General features: G+C 39.3%; 1 protein-coding gene across 1 annotated transcript in view; it reads right to left on the bottom strand.

The window, feature by feature from the left end:
• Window positions 1–6,943: 6,943 nt before the first annotated feature.
• Window positions 6,944–21,370, bottom strand: part of IL1RAPL2 (interleukin 1 receptor accessory protein like 2) — a 744,540-nt gene continuing 730,113 nt past the window's right edge. The window contains exon 9 of the mRNA XM_054576924.1: window positions 6,944–7,641. Coding sequence (XP_054432899.1) covers window positions 6,944–7,641 — 698 coding nt within the window. The remainder of the gene's footprint in view (window positions 7,642–21,370) is intronic.

The following is a 21,370-nucleotide window of genomic DNA, read 5'->3' as shown; positions in this document are numbered from 1 at the left end:
CCTGCTCTGGATTTCTTCTACTGTGTTCTTCAGTTTAGGAATTGTATTCTTCATTACTTCTTGTCTGTTATTGATAGTTTCTATGTCCTTTTTCATGCTGACATGGTTTGTGGTAAGTTCCTCTTAGTTTCCATGCAGTTTTTTTAAATTGTCTCTGAGCTCACTGAGTTCACTGAACTTCCTTATAATCGTTGTTTTCAACTCAATATCTGATGGTTTCCTTGCCTCTATTTCATTTGGCTGTCTTTGTGGGCATTCTTCCTTTCCCTTTGACTGGGGGGTGTTTCTTTGTCTTCCCATTATTAGTAAACTCTGCTTTTTTGCTTCTGCTTCTTAAATTGACCTGTCTTCCTTTCTTGACTTTGTGGTGTGAACTTCTCTGGTCTTTCTGGACCTTCCACTGATGATGTCACCTGTTGACCCCATCTGACCTTTGGCAGTCTTTAAGAGACTTCCAGGAATCTACTGTCTGTGTCTGTCTCCTTCAGCGGTTTATCTAGTCACTCTGCACTCATAAGACTGGCTTAAACACCACAGGGAAGGAAAGAGTTCCTCCTGGAGTGGGGTAATTGGGTCCTTCATGAGGCTGCCACTCAGGGGAGTAGTCTGCCCTAGTCTGATGGCTGATGCCACACTGGGGAGGAGTGAGCATCGGGATTCCTTCAGCTCTCCCTCCATTCTGTCTCCAATGACTCCATCTCCAGCGTATCCTCAATTTTCTTTAGAACACTCTGAGCCCCCTTTAGCCAGGGATCTACTATCTGTGTCTGCCACTCTGTACTCTGCAGTCAGGGCCATTGCTGCATGTGTCCTTGGGGAGGGGCTATTTTGTCTCTACACGCTGTTGCTGCTCAGGGGAGTGGTCTGCCTGAGCAAGATGACTGCTGCTGTATAGAGGATGGATCAGCACTGGGATCCCATCGGCTGCCCTCTCAGTTCTCTCCCCAAAGCCTCTTTCCCCAGTCTCTCCTTAGGCCTCTCTAGCTCACTGTGTCCCCGCCTTTGCCAGAGACCAGGGTAAGTGGCTGCAAATGAAAAATTATGTGTTGGGACTTTAAAAGGCTCTTTATATCTCCAGTTGCCTGTCTCTGGCAGAGATAGAGAGAAACCTTGCTGTTTTTCACAGGTGGATGTTATCTGTGTACTTTTTGGGCTCTGATGCTGTAGGTTGGCAGTATCTGCTCACGGTTTAGAGCCCACTCATCTCAGGGGAATCCAATTTGCCATTTCAATATCCTTCTGGTGCTGCTGCCCGTGGTCACCCTGCTCGCCTTCTTGAGTCTCTACTGCGCTCCTTACCAGTTAGGTTGTACTCTGCCTTCAATTTTAAATAAGAGTTTTGCTGGGTAGAATAGTCTTGGTTTCAGGATTTTTCTTTTCTTTTAAATATATTATTTATTTATTTTTAGGTAGAGGGGAAGGGAGGAAGAAAGAGAGGGAGAAAAACATCAGTGTGTGGTTGCCTCTAGCATGTCCCCTACTGGGGACCTGGCCTGCAACTCAGGCTTATGCCCTGACTGGAAATTGAACCACCAACCCCTTGATTCATAGGCTGGTTACCAATCCACTAAACCACTCCAGCCACAGTACAGGCCTTTGCTTTTCATTACTTGATATATTTCTTTCTATTCCCTTCTTGCTTGTAGTATTTTGTTGAGTCATTCATAATTTTAAAGATAGTAATCACTGTGCCTTCAATTTTGGTGAAAATTCAGTTCCTTGGATGCAAGCCTTATGTTGTTATCAATTCTTTATTAATTTTCACAAGTGCAATCTCTGTACCTCCTTCCACTATGCCAATACAATTTAATATGTTTTTTTTTTTTTTTGCTTTTTGTGAACCTTGTCCAATTTCTCTATTTTAAAATTGGAGAAAAACACCTGTGATCTCTCCTTCTTGAAGTTCCCAGCAATTGAGTAACTTCCAAGAAGGCTTCCTTCATTTCAAGACCACAATTCTTTACTCCAAAATAAGGTTAGGGATTTAAAAAGAATTAAAAGATGAGGTCTAAGGGACCAAACTCCATCACTTACTTATTTGAGATTCTGAGATTATATTAAATGGAGTGAATGTAGTGATTTTTTTCAAAGCTGTCTTTGCAGAATCACTTTGTCTTTCCTTAATGTTACTCCCCTGCATACTCTTCAGGGATTGTTCGAGTAGAAAATGCACCTACCATTGTGTTGTCTCTATTCTTGTCCTTACAGTGTGAAGATGTTGAATTCAGACAGTAAGTTAAATGTTTGAAACAAATTCTTTTGACACAAGTAATTTTCTTTTTAAAAAATGTTTTTCATTTTATTTACTTATTTTTGGAGAGAGGGAGAAGGAGAAATAGAGGGAGAGGAACATAAATGTGTGGTTTCCACTTGTGTGCCCCCGACTGGGGACAAGGCCCACCACCCAGGCATGTGCCCTGAGTGGGAATCAAACTAGTGATCTGTTGGTTTACAGGCTAACACTCAATCCACTGAACCACACCAGCCAGAGCTCATGCAACTAATTTTCTTGATCCTTGGAGTCTTTATTGACTTTATTTCTTCATCATTTTCTACTTTCACATCACTACATCCTGCCGATTCCTCTTCCTCTTCATATTTGCCTTTTTCTGAGAATATCCAGGTACCTCCCTCCATCTCATATTAGCTCACACATGTACTATGAAAACAGTCTTCCAAATGGTTTCCCAGCCCCTATAATTTTCCCTTACCTAGTTCTTCCTTCATCTGATACCAGATGAATGTTCCAGCATCTCTCCCAGCTTTATTTCTTAATATGCTCTCACACAGATTTCTCCTCTTGTAGTCAAACATGCTAGTTTTCAGATAATAGGATTTGATTCTTTTCACCTCAGTCTTCACATGCACTATTCTCTACACTTCGGAAATCTCCATTCTTACCACTGTTCCCTCAATTCCAAACTTATCTCTTGCCCAGTTTGGGCCTAAATCAATCCACCTTACTTGTCTACTTTGTATGTATAATATTAATTTTCCTACACTGGAATATTTTTGCAAATACCATTTTCTTCATATATGTGATGTGTAAACTACTTGAAAATAGGGACTTCATTTTAAAAAAATCTAGTATACTTTATCTAGTGGACATTACACAGTGCCACTCAACAGATATTCATGATTGCCTTTACTACCATCTGGAAAAAAATGTGGTTGGTCAAACATCAGGGAGCATTTTGGAAGACAGTTTTAGATAGATGTAGGTGCTTTTACAGGTTCTGATATCACATTAATTACAGAGTGCTGAATAACCACATTGCAAGATAATTGCATAAGCAATTCTTAAATTGCCTATGACTGATTAAAAAAATTAAATTTGATGTGAAAGCATTTGAAGCAAATGATTTTTGTATATCAAACAGCCACATACATTAATAAGAGATCATTAATTTCCAATGCTGTGGCCTCCTATCAAATATCTTAGAACAAAAATGTATGAGTAATAGAGGAATTTGAGCCAGACTCTTTTCAACATTAATTTCTCTCCCAGAAAAACAGCAACAAAAGTTTCAAGTATTCAAATTTAACTGATCACTGTGGAACTATTTTCTGTCTTAATTTCACTCTGGTTTTATCAGTTCACTACCACACCTTGGGGAATAAATATGAGTGTAAAGATTTATATGAGTAATTTTCATGATATTTCTCTTGGTCATTACTTACTTTTTAAAAAGCACTTCTGAAAACCAACCAATTTATTTAAAAGTAAAATTCCAAATGTCAGTAAAGCATGAAACCAGTGATTCCATACACTTGTAAGCCCTTCAGTAATCAAGTGTGTCAGGGTGTCACTTTTTTTCTCTTAGCACAATTTCCTTCTTTCTCACACCTGCTATTTTCTAAATTGTTCAAAAATAATCTGTAGGGTTATTTACTGATTTACATGTTCTTTTGAAACTCCTCTATAAAGTTCTCTTTCATAATGTAAATGGTTCTCTCCTCATTGCAGCCTGCATCCTACTTATAGGACCCAAATTGCTAACCACAATCCTCAAAATATTATCTTTTCATATGGTGCTACCTTGGTTTCAAACCTTACCAGAATTTCTCAATTGTCTTTGTACCCATTTATTAAATGAAAGTAATTAAAAGCTGAAGAGATTTGGATCTAATTAAATTAAGGCCTAGAAGGGATTATAAGAGATGTCTTCTTGTATTCAGGAACTTCTCTGGTACTTTTGAGCCTTAATAGTCATATTGAGGACAATAGATTATAAAACCTGCCAGATTTCATATTTTGCCAAATCAGAACCATATACGTGTTGACCATATGTCTGAGCATTGCTTATTTTTAATGTAGTTTTCATTTCATATGCATCTATTGCTCCTGTAAATCTCATTTGTCTCATAGATACATTTTTAGATTTTTCTACCTTAAAATAGTATATAATTTTAAAATTATGTGCAGTGTTCATTAATGAGATAAATAATTTGTTATGAATGTATGGGAACTAGTTGCATGAGTATTTTTCTAAATAAAAAAAATTCCTACTGTGAAAGAAATTGGAAGACTACATCATGCTCTAGGATAAACATTCGTTAAACCCTTATGGGCTATATCTTTTAAAAATCTCAGATGAAAATCAAATTTTCAATTGCCACCTAGAAATACATTTTTATAGATAGAGTACACATCGGTTCCTGAAAATGGTAGAAAAAGTTTCTTGTCAAGTCCCCCAGCACAAATGTGAATGCTCTGTTTTTGAGTACCAACTAGTAGTGAAAGGACAAATTGTAGCCAGCCAACTCAAATTGCAGCCCATTTTTAATCATTGTAAATAAAGGAAGCAGAGGGACACATATATTTTCAGAAATGGCATGCTTAATACTGAACTGTTAGTTCAAAAATACTATTCAATATTTTTTTGAATATTGAATATTCAATATTGAATATTTGAATTTTGAATATTTGAATATTGAATATTTGAGTATTAATTCCAAATTAATTTGAATTAATTTGGAATTCTGTGAAAAACTAAATAATAAAAAGTACAATTGGTTACTTGAATATATACAACTAATGTCATGCAAGTTAATAACTTAGTAATTACACATATAATTAAGGAACAATGAGAACATACACAATTTTATAACACTTTGGAAATAGTTCAGCATTGATAAATTTCTATTTTGAAATACCTATAGTTTTTACAGAAGCAAAATCACCTTTCTCAGTAAAAAACAAGTCTATGAAACGTCTGTATGTGTTGAATAGGATTTCTCAAGAAGCATCTAATTGCCCCACTATGAAATGAAATGTACCACTGCTAAGCTTTCACATACTCTTGGTATATAATATGTTTCTTGAATAGTCTTATATAGTAAAATAATAGAGAAACAAGCACTTTGAACAAAACCCATGGACCACAGGAAGTTGATATTGTAGAGAGGTTGAAAGAAATAATCAAAACATATTATCTATTGTTTCACAATTACAACAGATGGGCTACCTTGATTTCAAGCCTTACCAGAGGTTCACAATTACAATGGCTGGGGAAATTAATTTTCATATACTGTGTACATTTTCCCTTGCTTATATTTGTCCAAAAATATGCTTTAAGAAATATTTGCAAAATTCCAAAATCAAATTTGAATAATAATTGACACTCAAGGCATCTTAGTGGAGAACACACCAAAACTGATTAATTGGGAAGAACACATAGTAGTATTCCACAATAAATATGAAGAAAAAGAGAATATTCCTTACAGAAAACTTGTAATATTTCAGATTATTCACTGGGATATTTGGTAGGGTACAGTAAGAGTCACAATGTGAAGGTGGAGAAGCTTAGTCTATAAAATGTACTCTTTGAAGCACCAGAAATAAGGATACTTCTGCAGGAACCTTGCACCCATGCCAAGCAGATATTGTGTATGTACAGAATAGTCTGTTTCACAACTACATTTCAGATGAGAATCACTACAATTACTGCTTTACCACTAGTATAGTTGAATTATTTAGCACTTCATCTGTGATTATTGTAGTTTTATTGTTTTTGTACTGCTGACACGGAAGTCAATATTTGTTTAAATTTAACTCCAATGGCTCTGAATAAAAGTAGGAAGATGCTCACATCTTCACATAAAGCTTATAGAAGGTTGAAAGATTATTTGGGAATAAAATCCAAATGTGAACTTGTTAGCAAACAATAAGATGCATACCTTAAAATGTATTTTCAAGTTTGTAAAACTTAAAATAGGCTAGAAAGCCATAAGGTTTGTTCAAAATCATTCTAAAAAAATAACAACCTGTCTATCCATTTGCTTAAGAAATGCATGTTGTTTACCCACCTACCTGTTTGTCTACAGAATATGTGCTTGCCTAATAAAAGCTGTGATTAAGAGCTATTGATTTAGTGTACAGAACTTGTCCATTATGTTGAAGATGTTCTAATCATTTCAATTACACTTATTAACTAATCTTCCTCTACAAACAATTTTCCAATTTCAGTATCTCAACACTTTTTTCTTGATAATTATTGATTTTTCAGTTACTCTATAGAAGTTCTCCTTTCCCCTTAAATGTAATTTAGAATTTTCAAGTTCAATAAATGTCTTTAAATTATCACTACTTCAAATACCATATAAATACTGGAATATTCATAAATATGTGGAAAGTAGCTCACCTATTAAGCTTGCAATTTGTACCGTAACACCTACTCTAAAACAATAGGATTAATTTTTTTCCTTTTGAGGGAGAAATTAAAACTGTACATTGGAACAAGGTGCTATATTACAAAAGCAGGTCCTCCTTGCCCCCACTGTTCTGGGAATGTAAACAATAAATTGAAGTGGCTTCAATTTCTGTGCCTTTTTCTTCAAACACTTTTTCAGCACCTCAATGTTATTAGGTATACTATATATACTTGGTATGGCAGAAATTCTCTATGCTCACATCGCTGTTCTGAGGATGTCAGATTTTTCATTACCAAATATCACTGGTGAAGCTAAGCTCTTTGGATGATAAAGGTAGCAGGGAACTGTTTCTATGAAATTCCTGGGTATCTTTCAGGGGATTATTAAGGGGTAGCTGTCCATTGAGTAGTGTTAGAGGCAGGTTACAGTAAGTGTAGTTGTCACCTAAGGAAGGTACCGGCAAAGTGATAGTTGGCATCTCACGTTTATAACCTCTGCAACAGTGCTGTATTTGCATTGAATGTGTATAGTGGAAATTAGGGAGATCAGCTTGAGATGACTCCATAGAGGCTGAGGTGCTGGTCATGGCAATAGAGGGTATAGGCTGGAGTTCTCCAAAAAGCCCTAGTTCTGCAGAGTCCAGAACATGACACCGAGAAAGCACTTCTTTTTTCTTGATGGGCATTTCATATATTAAGTGCTTCCAAAACTTAGAGTTTAATTTGTTGCTTTTGGATCCTTTCCACTTGATCAGTGAGAGAAGTTTGATGCTACCCTTTAGTGATTCCACTTCCTGGCAATTCATCTTCCTTTTTAATTTTGTACAGTCAATCAAAATCACTTTGATTTCTCCACTGATCAGGATGTTATGGAGTCTGCTTTCCAATTCAAAAATACTCCAGCCTCGTCTGAGAATACAGTCTGAAGATAGTACGATAATAAGTCTTCTGCTTTGCTCAACACATCTTGTGAGATCTTCAATATATGCTACAAATCACAGAAAGAGAGAAAAAGTAAAACAAAGACATTTCCAGTCTTTAAAGCATTAGCTTTGCACTTTGGGATAGTAAAGATCCAGTATTTCACTAATGTACATAACATTTTCTTTTGATGTATTGCACATTCAGAAAGCTCATTTCCTTAAAAAAAATAAAAAGCTCTTTAAAATATTCATTTTATTTGCCCTTATTACTTACAGTGTTCTGTTGGCTAATATTAAATCTGACCTCTTCAGAGCTTAGGTGCATTTCAGTTATTTTTATTTATTTGATCATTTAATTTAAGGCAAACTTCCAGGCTAGTACTTTAAGTAAACAAGCAGCCATTCAGTTGATGAAAAGAGAAATGGAAGTTTTTAATGACTGAAGAGTCACTGTATTTATGGTTTTAGTTTGCTTTTATCCCTAGTTTTCAACTGCTAAACAAGTAAGGTGGTCTATGCATATGACCTACTTCAAAGATACTGTGATACAGATGGTGGATAATCTCTTCTAGAACTATAGCTTTTTTTCTCAGAATACTTTATGTTAATTTGTAACCTTAGGCTCCCCATTTTGGTCTTCAGACCTGGATATAGAGAAGTGGTGTGTGAATGCCCAGGAGTTTAATTTGAACCAGCTGCTCTTTGTTCAGAGCAGGAGAGAGAGGTGGAGTTGGAGGTGGGGAGGTGGTATGAAATTAATAGGAATGGAGGAGGAGTCTATTGGCAGGGAAGGAAGTTTTTGTCCTACTTTGTAGACCAATTCTAAGAATGAGATGAATATGTTATGGCCTTTCCATGGACGAAAAATACTCAACTCAAAATTTATTTATACCATGGAATAATCCTTTGGCAATCATCCTCCCCAAAGCCTTATTTGCCAAAAAGGGAAACACACACATGTGTTAACAAATGGAGACTAGGGCACAGGTGCAGCAACAGAGAGCTGTCTTTACTAAGCAGAGCACAAGGCCTTGTCTAATGTATAGTGCTCTCTAGCAGAAGCAGTGCTTACAGAAAACATAGCAACATTTGTCACTGAAAATCTGCCCAAGGTTACAGGCCATTTTCAAGGATCCACATTCAGTACACAGTATCTAGCCACCAAACAGACCAGTACAAGCCATTTGAAAAGAAACTTATTTTACAGATGCATATTTTACAGATGATCTCTCTTTTCCAGGGTCTATTTCCACAACTTGGCAGTCAAAACACTTTCACAAGTGAAAATGAGCAAACTTTCTACACACCCTACACATAAACAAAGAACTTTTTAAGAGATACACATAGAATTGCCCATTTTACAATTTATTGTTACTGCTGTTTTCGTTTTTACTTAATACATTTTAGGACTTTCTTATGCAATAGTTAAAATGATTTTATCTGAGGGAATAAAGCAATTACTAAGTGGGGAAAGAATCTCTTCAGAATTTTAAGCATTTTACTTTAGAGACTACATATTCAGGGGAAAATCGGCATTAAAATCTGCAAGAAAATAAAAACAAAAACAAAACACCACACAAAAAGCCTCGGGGATGTTATCACTCAGTAATGATCATTTAGAGAACTGGTGAAACAGAATGCAAAATAAGGTAAAAAGCTTAAATAGAGTGGAAAAATATTATCCCAATGTATCAACAGCTCTGACTCTTCATTTTCTTCCTTTCTTTCTGCTCCCTTTAAGAAAGAAGTTATGTGGGAAGCTTCATCATTAGAAGTTATTCATAAGATATAGCAAAATAAACTATCATTCATCTTTCCCATTATTCTTCTCAACTTTCCTCCAAACAAAACAAAACAAAACAAAACTCAAACCCAAAATCATGGTATAAGTGCAGGAGTCCATTAAAATGCAACTTTACCAGGTAAATTATGATTTGTGTTAATTTTATAGAAAAATTCTTTACAAAATAATTTACCAAGTAGTTATTCTGAGTAGTGTTCTTTCCTCATTAATTGCAACTTTTCATTTAATTTTTAAAAAAATGCCTATACATACCTCTGTAACATTATACCTCTAAAAATTGTTTCTTCATATTTCTATGAAAAACACTATTTCTACATGTTGAGATGTACTTTAATTTACTTGTTAACTATACTTTTAAAAACCAAAAATATATATATTATATGTATAATATATATGAGGGTATAAGTGTGTGTGTGTGTGTGTGTGTGTGTATAGGAAGACCCCCCAAACCTGAATTTATTTATTAAAAAAATTGTGTATTTATTCTTACATCTTGAAATTTCAGTCACTTTCACAGCACTCTCAATTTGATGCAATACTCCTATTGAGGCATTTTTTCCACTGCTCTAAACAGTTTGAACTCATCAATTTTGATGCCTTTTAGTGCTTCTGCCATTTTTTGTTTCACTTCTTCCACATTGGCAAAACGTATCCCTTTGAGGACTTTTTTCATTGCAGAAATAGAAAAATGTCTCTCAGGGTGAAATTGGGTGAACAGGGAGGGTGGGGCATGGGTGTCATGCCATTTTTGGTCAAAAACTGCTGAACACTCAGCACAGTGTGGGCAGGTATACCCATCGTGAAATGGGCAAAAACGCTGAAAGAATCTTCAAAAAAAATTCACTGAAGCTGAATGCAGCTTCTCATAGCAATGCCAGCTGGTTCACTGATACAGGTGAGTTCCTAGAATACTCACCTAATGGAAGAAGTCTATACTATAAGGGGCCTGTCCTCTAGAACATAATTCCAGGATTTTTTGGCGGGTCCCTCCTCATATGTAGCTTCTTAAAAAATACAACCCAAGTGTTCATAGTAGTTAGAGAAAATATCCACATATATAGTAATTAATTTTATTAGGAACTCATGGGCTTTGGCTTTGCTATACCCTTCCTCAAATGGAGAAGAGAATGGGGTATATTTTTCCCATTAATATGGTTCTGTCTGCTTCTTCACCTATTATATTTTGCCAGTTGACAGCTAAAGACACTGCAACATTTAGGGTTTGTGGGACTTTCTTAGAGATTCATTAGACAGAAATTGCTATTTCCTCCAGAATGAAAGCCTGTCAGGAAAGATCCCAGTATGCTCAGCTATGCAGGATGTGGGTATTGAAGGGAACCGTGGAGAGAGGGAATGGTCCCTGTCTCCTGCATATTACACTCATTGTGCTTATTCTGACAAAGCCTAGTGGAGAGTTGAGGTAACCATCCAGATTATTCCTGCTGAAAACCTCCTGTGGAAGAAAAAAAGATCTGAATTATCCTGGTTTGCCCTATATATACATTAATCATATGCACTGGAGTCAGTCAGTGAGTATCTCAAAATTTTCCCTGGGTAGATGCAGCCAAAATGGCCTAAAGGAAACAAGAGCCATTTGCTTGGGCCTCAAATTTTCTGTTCCATTTCACTTGGTGAAAAACCGAGCGGAAATTTTCAGATGTGAAGCCCACACTTCACTTCTTGGGATTACGATCAGTGGCTAGGCAGCAACCTCAATCTTTGTAAGCAGCTGGGGAGGTGCCTCTACAATCTGTCTGACTTTAAGGAAAAGGAGAAGACTGTGCCCTAGCTTCCATACTCTGGCTCTCCTTCGGTTTTTTCACTCTACGGTTTTTCTTTTTCTCTCCCTCCCTTTTTTCCTCTTTACCTCTCTTTCTCCCATTATTTTTTTTTTCTGTTCCATCTCCCTTTTCTTAGTTTACCTCCCTTTTTGCTTTTTTCCTCACTCTGTCTTCCTGCCTTTCCCTCTTTTACTCTCTTTTTCTCTCTTATTTACCTCCCTTTGTCCCCTTCCTCCCTTCCTTTCTCTTTTTTTCTTTACACTTATGAAAAAACAAACAAACAAACAAACAAACAAACAACAACAACAACAAAAAACAAGGACCTCGCCAGCATGGAAAATATAAGTAAATTAACAAGAGACAAAAGAGGTAGAGTTAATATTTGTCATTTGCTAATCTGTAGCCAGGGAATTGTTGCTGACTACTATGTATCAAATGTCCAATATAATGTCCTCCTAACCCCGGATTACATGTCTTAATCCAGTGACTGAATTGGAGCCTGATCTATTATAATCATTTCCTGTTATTGTATGGCTTGTGAACTAAGAATGTTTTTAAACTGTTTAAAGATTTTGTAAAAAGAAGAATAAAAAGAATGTGATGCAACAGAAGCCATATGTAATCCACAAAGCCTAAAATACTTACAATCTGGACCTTTACACAGAAAGTTTGCTGTCCCTGAATTAAAGATCAATCAGGATATATAGACTTGGAAAAGTTCCAAATAAACTATGAAAAAACAGGTATCAAGATATTGCTCATCCATGGCTAGCGTGGTCTCTGATGGGCAATGTTGTTACCTATGGTAAGGCTGTGGGTTTTTTGGAGACATTTGAGACACCTCCAGAAACCATTTATAAAAAGCTTGTTATCACCCTGGCTTGTGTGGATCAGTGGACTGAGCACCAGCCTGAGAAACAAAGTGTTGCGGGTTTGAATTCCAGTGTAGGGCACATGCCTGGGTTGCGGTCCAGATCCTCAGTAGGGGGCTGCCGCTCACTGCCCAGTAAGAGGGAGCCACACACTGATGTTTGTTTCCCACTCTTTCTTCCTCCCTTCTCTAAAAATAAATAAATAAATAAAATCCTTAAAAAAGCTTGTTATCAAGGAGAAATAAAAAAGGAAATTTTGAGACACCTGAAAGATGGCAGAGGAGTGAATGGGAGTGACGCTGACCTCTTCCCAAGACCAAACTGGAACTGCGACTAAATAATGGAGAAATCACTTGGAAAACAATGGAATGATAGAGGGAGAGGAGCCTTGGAGCCGCAGACAGATAGTGGACTCAACTCTTACACATCCCAACGGGTGAGAAGTTCAATGGAGGCTCAAGAGGGTGGGCTGGGCACCCAAGGGCACCAGCAGAAGAAGGACATTGAAATGGTTAATCGGATCCCCCTGAGAAGAACAGGGTCTGAACCATAAACAGGGACTCCTAGAATACAGCAGGTGAAACCAGGAAAACACTCAGACAAAATGCAACCCCAAAAAGCTTAGGGGCGCTCTCTGCCAGAGACAGGTGGTTGGAGATGCAAAGAGACATTTAAAGAGCCAACGCAAAAATTTTCAGTAGCAGCCACCTTCCTTGATCTCGGGGTAGAGGCGGCACCACAGTAGGCTGGAGCCTGACGAAATATTGCTGAGGAAAACTTTGTGAAGAGAACAGAGATGGTGGTCAGCGGAGCCCCGGTGTTAACACACCTCCCAATCTGCAGCTACCATCTCGCTCAGGAATAAGGGAATCAAATAACCAGCCTTTTGTGTGCTCCACACACAGCTTGTGCACATGGGGGCTGGGAGCTGAGTGCAGACTAGCTGGGAGAAATAGAGGATCCATGGCCAAAGGGGTCACAACATCCAGAGAGACCCGTCATTTAAAATTGAAGGCAGAGTACAACCTAACTGGTAAGGAGCGCAGTAGAGACTCAAGAAGGCGAGCAGGGTGACCACGGGCAGCAGCACCAGAAGGATATTGAAATGGCAAATTGGATTCCCCTGAGATGAGTGGGCTCTAAACCGTGAGCAGATACTGCCAACCTACAGCATCAGAGCCCAAAAAGTACACAGATAACATCCACCTGTGAAAAACAGCAAGGTTTCTCTCTATCTCTGCCAGAGACAGGCAACTGGAGATATAAAGAGCCTTTTAAAGTCCCAACACATAATTTTTCATTTGCAGCCACTTACCCTGGTCTCTGGCAAAGGCGGGGACACAGTGAGCTAGAGAGGCCTAAGGAGAGACTGGGGAAAGAGGCTTTGGGGAGAGAACTGAGAGGGCAGCCGATGGGATCCCAGTGCTGATCCATCCTCTATACAGCAGCAGTCATCTTGCTCAGGCAGACCACTCCCCTGAGCAGCAACAGCGTGTAGAGACAAAATAGCCCCTCCCCAAGGACACATGCAGCAATGGCCCTGACTGCAGAGTACAGAGTGGCAGACACAGATAGTAGATCCCTGGCTAAAGGGGGCTCAGAGTGTTCTAAAGAAAATTGAGGATACGCTGGAGATGGAGTCATTGGAGACAGAATGGAGGGAGAGCTGAAGGAATCCCGATGCTCACTCCTCCCCAGTGTGGCATCAGCCATCAGACTAGGGCAGACTACTCCCCTGAGTGGCAGCCTCATGAAGGACCCAATTACCCCACTCCAGGAGGAACTCTTTCCTTCCCTGTGGTGTTTAAGCCAGTCTTATGAGTGCAGAGTGACTAGATAAACCGCTGAAGGAGACAGACACAGACAGTAGATTCCTGGAAGTCTCTTAAAGACTGCCAAAGGTCAGATGGGGTCAACAGGTGACATCATCAGTGGAAGGTCCAGAAAGACCAGAGAAGTTCACACCACAAAGTCAAGAAAGGAAGACAGGTCAATTTAAGAAGCAGAAGCAAAAAAGCAGAGTTTACTAATAATGGGAAGACAAAGAAACACCCCCCAGTCAAAGGGAAAGGAAGAATGCCCACAAAGACAGCCAAATGAAATAGAGGCAAGGAAACCATCAGATATTGAGTTGAAAACAACGATTATAAGGAAGTTCAGTGAACTCAGTGAGCTCAGAGACAATTTAAAAAACTGCATGGAAACTAAGAGGAACTTACCACAAACCATGTCAGCATGAAAAAGGACATAGAAACTATCAATAACAGACAAGAAGTAATGAAGAATACAATTCCTAAACTGAAGAACACAGTAGAAGAAATCCAGAGCAGGCTTGATGAAGCACAGGATCGAATCAGCAAGCTGGAGGACAAGATAGAAATTAGCTCCCAGAAAGAACAAGAAAATGAAAAAAAAAAAGAATGAAGAAGCATTTAGCGAAATGCAGGGCACCCTGAAATGTAATAATATCCATATAATACGGATACCAGAAGGAGAAGAGGAGCGAGGGATGGAGAACCTGTTTGAAAAAGTCCTGATAGGAAAATCACCTAATTGGAGGAGAGAAAGAGTCACACAGTCCAGGAAGCACAGAGGGTGCCATTCAAGTGGACCCCAATGAGGCCCACTCAAAGACACATCATCATTAAAATGGCAAATATCAAAGACAAGCAGAGAATCATAAAAACAGTATGGGAGAAAGAGGCAGTAACTTACAAGGGAGCTCTTGTAAGGCTAGAAGATAACTTCTCAACAGAAACACTACAAGCCAGAAGGGGATGGCAAGAAATATTCCAAGTCATGAAAAACAAAGGCCTGCAACCAGACTGCTCTACCAAACAAGGCTCTCAATTAAAGTGGAAGTCGAAATGAGTTTCACAGACAAAAGAAGACTAAAAGAAATCACCTCCAACAATCAGCACTGCAAGATATGCTAAAACGTCACCTTTAAGCACATTAAAAAAAAAAAAAGAGTGAGAAAGAGAGGAACACAGGTATACAGGGAAAAAATAAATAAGTAACTATCAATAATAACTTTGAATGTAAGTGGATTAAATGCACCACTCAAAAGATATAGGGTAGCTGATTAGATAAGAAAACATGACCCACACATATGCTGCCTACAGGAAACCTGCATCAGGACAAGGGACCCACACAGTCTGAAAATAAAGGGATGGGAAAAAATATTCCAAGCACCTGGAGAGGGAAAAAAAGCAGGGGTAGCAGAACTTGTATCAAACAAAATAGGTTTCAAAACAAAGGCTAAAACAGAGACACAGAAGGACACATCGTAATACCCATAGGAACAATACATGAAGAAGACATACATATTTTAAACCTATATGCACCCACCATAGGAGCACCCAAATATATGAGGAAAATATTGGAAAACTCAAGAAATATATAGATAGAAAGAAACTGATAGAAGGGGGTTTTAACAAACCACTGTCAAAAATGGATGAATCTTCCAAACAGAACATAAACAAAAATATTGTTGAACTGAACGATGCACTAGATCAAATGGACTTAACTGACATATATAGAAATTTTCATTACAAATAAGTTAAATACACATTCTTTTCAAATTCAAATGGAATATTTTCAAAGGTAGACCATGTGATAGGACACAAAACAAGCCTCATTAATTCAGGAAAATTGAAATAATAACAGGCATTTTCTCAGACACAAGGTCTTGAAACAAGAAACCAACCTCAAGGAAAAAACTCAAAACATTCAAATGCATGGCAACTGAATAGCATGCTATTAAACAAAGAATAGGCCAATAATGATATCAAAAAGCAATAAAAAAGATCTGGAAACAAATGGAAATGAACACATAACATTCCAAAACCTATGGGACAGAGCGAAGTCTGTCCTGAGACAGAAGTTCATAGCAATATAGGCTTACCTAAAAAAGATGGAAACATTCCAAATAAATGACCTAAATCTACAGCTTCACGAACAGGAGAAACAGCAAGAAACAAAGGCCAGAGAAAGTAGAAGGAAGGAAATAATCAAGATCAGAGAAGAATTGAATGACATAGGGACAAAGAGAATAATTCAAAGGATTAAAAAAACAAAAACAAAACAAAACTAGGAGATTAGGAAGATGGCGGAGGAGTGAATGGGAGTCACGCTGACCTCCACCCAAGACCAAACTGGAATTGCGACTAAATAGTGGAGTTATCACCTGGAAAACAATGGAACGATAGTGGGAGAGGAGCCATGGAGCCACGGACAGTGGATTCGACACTCACACATCCCAACGGGTGAGAAGTGCGGTGGAGGCTCAAGAAGGTGGGCTGGGTGCCCACGGGCACTGGCACCAGAAGGACATTGAAATGGCCAGTTAGCTTCCCCCAAGAAGAACGGGGTCTGAATCATAAACAGGGACCCCTAAACTATAGCAGCTAAAACCAAGAAAATACAGACAAAATGCAACCCCGAAAAGCTTAGGGGCGCTCTCTGCCAGAGACAGGTGGCTGGGGATGCAAAGAGACATTTAAAGGGCCAACACAAAAATTGCAGTGGCAGCCACCCTCCTTGATCTCTGGGTAGAGGCGGCAGCAGGGTGGGCTGGTGAGCCTGGGAAACGACTGGGGAGGAAAACTTTGTGAAGAGAACTGACATGGCAGCTGGTGGAACCCCGTAATAACGCATCTCCCACTCTGCAGCTACCACCTCACCCAGGCATAAGGGAATCAGTTAACCTGCATTTTGTGCACTCTGCACGCAGCTTGTGTGCGTGTGAGCTGGGGGTCTAAGTGCAGACTGGCTGGGAGAGCCCGGAGGAGAGACTGGAGACGGAGGCATAGGGGAAAGAACAGGAGGAGGAACCGGGGAGTCCCGACTCCCTCCCAATTCTGTAGTCTCCATTGTGGGCTGTAAAGGTACAACCCCAAAGAGGCAGAAGCAGGGCGCGCACGAACCAGACAGCCCGCCATGGAAACGCAGTCTGCACAGGGGGTGCATCCTTGGCCGAAGGGGTCACAGAACTGCCCAGAGACCCCCGAGGAGAGACTAGAAACGGAGCCGTTGGGAAAAGAACGGGAGGAGGAACCGGGGAGTCCCAACTCCTTCTCCTTGCAGTAGTCTCCATTGTGCGGGAAGTGGCCACACCCCCAAAGAGCCAAAAGCCGAAAAGCACACATAGACACCCCAAAAACACCCAGTGCAGCCTCGCACACTTGCGCCCAGTGACCAGCGAGGGTTGGCGAGCGTGTGTGACCCACGCGGGCTAACAAACGCTTGCACGGGCCGGCAAGGCCTCCCACAGATTGGCACCGATATGGCCTGCGAGGGAGTGCACAGAGCGGCAAGGGCAGGCGTAAATTGACCCACCGGCCCGCGATCCCGGAGCAGCTCACAAAATTAGTAGGTCCTGGGCTGAAGCGGTCACAGAGCTGCCCAGAGTCCCTGGAGGAGAGACCGGAGACAGGATTAACCGAAGAGTCCTGGAGCTGACTTCCTCCCATTTCCGTAGTCCCCATTTGGCGAGGGCAAGCAATGCACCCAAAGAGCCAAAAGTGGGGAAAACACACAATAGAAGACCCTAAACTGACCAGTGCCAGGGAGCTCGCAGGCCAGAGGGGCCAGACGAGTACGCGAGTTTGCAAATAAGCCCCCTCGGCTGGGGCAAGCATAGGAGAGCCCATGCAGGCGGGGGATCCTGCCAGGCCGGGGAGCGCGATCAAGGAGCCCCCGTGAGAGTGCACAGTGATCCCAAAATATAGTCCAGCCCCGACCAAAGGGGTCACAGAGCTGCCCCAAGCAGGAGTCAGACACAGACAGGAGACTCCTGGTAGGCTCAAACAAACAACTCAAGGTGATATAGGGTCAACAACTGATATCATCAGAGGCAGGCCCACAAAGAAAAGTAAAGGGATAAATAAATAAATAAACAAACAAACAAACAAACAAATAAATAAAAAAGACCCACCTACAACCATAGAAGTTTAATCCACAAAGTCAGGAAATCTAGACAGCCCAATTGAAGCACAAGCAAAAATAAATTAAAAAAATAAGTAAATTACTTAACAGACTCACAAAAATGGCAAGAAAAAGAAGTTTACCCCAAATGAGTGGAAAAGGGGACTCCCCACAGAGAGAGCTCAATGAAATAGAGGCAAGGGAACTATCAGATACTGAATTCAAAACAAAGGTTCTAAGGAAGCTCAATAAGCTCAGCCAGCTCAAAGATAACTGTGAGAAACTGCAGAGAAACTATCAGGATCTTACAACAAACTATATCAACCTGGAAAAGGACATAGAAACTATCAAGAAGACACAAGAGGATATGAAGAATACCATTTCTGAATTGAAGAACACAGTGAGATGGAGGATAAGGTAGAAAAAAGCTCCCGGAAAGAACAAGAAATGGAAAAAAGACTAAAAAAGAATGAAGAGGCATTGAGGGAAATGCAGGGCAACCTGAAACGCAATAATATCCGTATAATAGGGATACCAGAAGAAGAAGAAGAGGAGCAAGGGATAGGGAACCTCCTCGAAAAAGTAATTATGGAACATTTCCCTAATTTGAGGAGAGAAAGGCTCTCATGGATCCAGGAGGCACAGAGGACTCCACTCAAGAGGGACTCAAAGAGGTCCACTCCAAGACACATCATCATTAAGATGGCAACTATCAAAGAAGAAAAATACACATTCTTTTCAATGCTCAAGGCAGCAAGGGAAAAGGAGAAAGTAACATAAAAGGGGTCCCCGATACGCCTAGGAGCTGACTTCTCAACAGAGACACGACAAGCCGGAAGGGAATGGCAACAAATATTCCAAGTCATGAAAAGCAAGGGCCTACCGCCAAGGCTGCTCTATGCCGCACTCAATTAATATAGAAGGGGAAATACGGAGTTTCCCAGAGAAGAGAAGGCTAAAAGAATACATCTCTACCAAACCAGCACTCCAAGATATGCTAAGGGGACTGGTTTAAGCAGATGAAGGAAAAGAATGAGAGAGAGAGGAACACAGGTACAAAGAAAAAAGATGAGTAAGTTCCCATCATTAATATCGCTCAATGTGAATGGACTAAATGCCCCAATCAAAAGACACAGGGTAGCTGAATGAATAAGAAAACATGACCCACACATATGCTGCCTACAAGAGTCCCACCTCAGAGCAAGAGACCTACACAGATTGAAAGTAAAGGGATGGAAAAAAATATTCCAATAAATGGGCATGAGAAAAAGGCTGGGGTTGCCATACTTGTATCAGACAAAGTAGATTTCAATACTAAGGCCATAAAAAACGACCCGGAGGGGCACTTTATAATACATAAAGAGTCTATCACGAAGACGTCAACATTGTAAACTTATATGCTCTCAATATAGGAGCCCCCAAGTTTATAAGGAAATTGTTGGATGACTTCAAAAAAGATATAGACAGGAACACACTGATAGTAGGGGATTTCAACACCCCACTGTCAAAAATGGACAGATCATCCAAACAAAACATTAACAAATATATTGTGGCATGGAATGACACACTGAATCAAAGAGACTTCACTGACATATATAGAACCTTACATCCCAAAGAAGAAAAATACACATTCTTTTCAAATGCTCATGGCAGTTTTTCAAAGATAGACCACATGATAGGACACAAAGCAAACCTCAGCAAATTCAGGAAAATTGAAATAATAACAAACTTTTTCTCGGACCACAAGGGATTGAAACTGGCAATCAACCTCAAAGAGAAACTTCAAAAACTTGCAGACTCACGGAGACTGAACAGTACACTATTAAACAATGAATGGGTCAATAATGAGATAAGAGAAGAAATCAAAAAAAATCTGGAAACAAATGAAAATGAAAAGACAACAGTCCAAAACCTATGGGACACAGCAAAGGCTGACCTAAGAGGGAAGTTCATAGCAATACAGGCTTACCTAAAAAAGATAGAAACATTTCAAATAAAAGACCTAACACTACAAATTCAAGAGCTGGAGAAACAACAGTAAATAAATCCCAGAGCAAGTAGAACGAAGGAAATAGTCAAGATTAAAGCAGAACTGAATGAGATAGAGACAAAAAGAACAATTCACAGGATCAAGCAATCCAGAAGATGGTTCTTTGAAAAGATAAATAAAATTGACAAGCCTTTAAGCAGACTCTGCAAGAATAAAAGGGAGAGGACCCAAATTAATAATATCAGAAACGAGAGTGGAGAAATAACAACTGATACCACAGAAATACAAAGGATTGTCAGAAACTACTATGAACAATCATATGCCAAGAAATTTGAAAATCTTGATGAAATGGACAAATTTTTAGAAAAGTATAATCTTCCAACACTGAAGGAGGAAGAAACAGAAAGCTTGAACAGACTGATATCAGCTGGGGAAATTGAAGCAGTAATCAGGAAACTCCCAGCACACAAAAGCCCAGGTCCGGACGGCTTCACAGGAGAATTTTACCAAACATTTAAGAAAGTGCTAACCCCTGTCCTTCTCAGACTATTCCAAAACATCCAAGAGGAGGGAAGACTCCCAGACTCTTTCAATGAGGCCAGCATCACCCTGAATCCAAAACCAGATAAAGACCCTACAAAGAAAGAAAACTACAGGCCAATTTCTCTGATGAACATAGATGCTAAAATCCTGAACAAAATATCGCCAAACCACATCCAGCAATACATTAAAAAGATTATACACCAAGATCAATTGGGATTCATCCCAGGGATGCAGGGATGGATCAATATATGCAAATCAGTAAACATGATACATCACATAAATAAAAGAAAATACAAAGAAACTACATGATCATCTCAATAGATGCAGAAAAAGCATTCCATAATGTACAGCACCTATTAATGATCAAAACACTCAGCAAAATGGGAATAAATGGGACATTCCTCAACCTACTAAAGGCCATATATGAAAAACGTACAGCCAATATCATACTAAACGGGTAAAAACTGAAAGCTTTCCCAGTGAGATCGGGAACATGAAAAGGATGTCCGCTCTCACTGCTTCTTTTCAACATCGTACTGGAAGTCCTAGCCACAGTGGTCAGAAAAAAGAAAGAGAAAAAAGGCATCCAAATAGGAAAGGAGGAAGTAAAGCTATCATTGTTTGCAGATGACATGATAGTGTACATAGAGAACCCTGTAGACTCTACCAAAAAACTCCTCAACCTAATAAGTGAATTTGGCAAAACAGCAGGATAGAAAGTGAATATTCATAAATCAAAGGCATTTTTGTACAGCAGCAATGAAATAGTAGAAGAGAAAATTAGAGAAGAAATACCATTTGATATAGCAAGAAGAAAAATAATGTATCTAGGAGTATATTTAACCAAGAAGGTAAAAGACCTGTATGCAGAAAACT

Source organism: Pteronotus mesoamericanus, unplaced genomic scaffold, assembly GCF_021234165.1.
Source record: "Pteronotus mesoamericanus isolate MK-2021 breed Mesoamerican mustached bat unplaced genomic scaffold, CSHL_Meso_final contig_37, whole genome shotgun sequence".
Lineage (NCBI taxonomy): Eukaryota > Metazoa > Chordata > Mammalia > Chiroptera > Mormoopidae > Pteronotus > Pteronotus mesoamericanus.
This window is presented reverse-complemented; position numbering and strand designations above follow the sequence as displayed.